The sequence below is a fragment of the Aplysia californica genome, unplaced genomic scaffold (genome assembly GCF_000002075.1).
Source record: "Aplysia californica isolate F4 #8 unplaced genomic scaffold, AplCal3.0 scaffold01762, whole genome shotgun sequence".
Lineage (NCBI taxonomy): Eukaryota > Metazoa > Mollusca > Gastropoda > Aplysiida > Aplysiidae > Aplysia > Aplysia californica.
Window position 1 is genome coordinate 22,754 of NW_004799032.1, and position 1,760 is coordinate 24,513.

Consider the following 1,760-nt stretch of genomic DNA (forward strand, 5'->3'; position numbering starts at 1 on the left):
GGAGAGATTGATATATAAGCACCTAACTGCCAACTTTTTAAAAAACCCAACTTTTAAAAAAAAACGTTAAAAAACCCAAAAACAGATTCTGTATATAACTGCCAACTTTTCAAAACCAAAAAACTCTCCCAAAAAAACAAATTCTGTGTTCCCAGCAGGTCAAGATCATATAAGAAGCATACAATTCTGCCCTGCCTGTCAGGGCAAATCAGGAGCTGCTGGAAGGGATACAATGTCCTAGCAGACAGATAGTTGAGATGGAGATGCTTAACATGTTAACAAAAGGGAGGGGGAGGGGGAGGGGAATAGGAATTTTGATGTAATAAATGTGACATCAAAGAGTCGAAGGGCTAAACCATAGACGTCGGTTTCTTATATCAGAGTTATGTACAGCAGGTACTAGTAAACTTAGAACCCCTGCTTTCGGTACTGACGACCTTGTACAGATTCAGGGGGTCACGTTGTGACGTCGGTGGCCAAGTAGTTAGGCTCTCAGACGCATAACCTTACTAGATACCAGACTTCAAGTTTGATGTAATCCAAAAGAAAAAAAAAGAAGAAGAAGAAGAAGAAGAAGAAGAAAAAGAAGGAGAAGGAAAAGGAGAAGAAGAACAAGAAGAACAAGAAGAACAAGAAGAACAAGAAAAAGAAAAAGGAGACTGACCTGCTCGTTGCCCACAACATAAACCAGCCAATCGGCGTTCTCCTCCTGCAGCCTCTGCTTGATGCACGCCATGTCTGAAGTGTCGTAGGTAAAACCTCCGTCAGACTTGGTGATCATCAGGGGAACGTTAAAGCCCGGGACAAACATGACGGTACGTCCATGTTCATCCATCTCCGTGATACCTAGGAACAATAAGAATATAAAAACAACATCCCAGTTGTATGAGCACAAAAAATTTGTTATAAATTATACCTACAAAGTGAAATCTTTTATCTACAAATTACAGTCTTTTGTCTGTGAACAGAAATCTTTTCTCAATGAAGTAAAATATTTTCTCTACAAACTAAAATCTTTTTCCAATAAACTGAAGTCTTACATCTATAAACTGAAATTTTTTACCGACAAACTGAAGTCTCTTCTCTATGAACTGAAATCTCTTTTCTACAAACTAAAATCTATTATCTACAAACTGAAGTCTTTTAACTGCAAACTGAAATCTTTTATTGATAACCTGAAGTCTTGAATTCTTTTATTTACGTGCTGAAATCTTTAGCTACAAACTTCATTTTCTCTATCTACAAACTGCTTTCTTTCAGTTCTTTACTAGATCTAAAAACTGAGGTATCCAGATCTTTTATCAACAAACTTAAGTGTTTTTATCTGCAAACTGAAATCTTTTAAGTTCTTTATACATCTAGAAACTGAAGTTTTGAGGTGTTCGCCTTAATGATCTATGTTGTGTTGATGGGGCCGTAAAAGGTTTATAATGACAATTCCATCACTGACCCTGTTCTTTCAACTCCTTCACAAGCTTCACCATCCTCTCCTGGTAGAAAGACTCCCCTCTATCCTTGAGTGTCACCTCAAGCCGTTTGTACACTTCGTTGTTCACTGCAAACCAAAACATCGATGTGGCACTGACAAATGGCATGTAAGTTAGAGTGAACAGAAATACGTCGACATCATAACATTTATGAAGTGCAGGAAGAAGACATATAGAGCCATTAATAATACTGTTATAGTAAGAGTTTTACGGCACTTGAAATACGGTTAGGTCATAAAGTGACGAAGATTAAAGGTGTCACAAGCGCAGGCC

The 1,760-nt window shown here is 37.7% G+C and overlaps 1 protein-coding gene across 1 annotated transcript in view; it reads right to left on the minus strand.

Annotated features, from left to right (window-relative positions):
* Positions 1–664: 664 nt before the first annotated feature.
* The window catches only part of LOC101864122 (arginine--tRNA ligase, cytoplasmic), a gene marked incomplete at both ends in the record, with an annotated part of 12,252 nt that continues 11,156 nt past the window's right edge, over positions 665–1,760 (minus strand). The window contains 2 exon segments of the mRNA XM_005113236.2: positions 665–846; positions 1,451–1,555. Coding sequence (XP_005113293.2) covers positions 665–846; positions 1,451–1,555 — 287 coding nt within the window.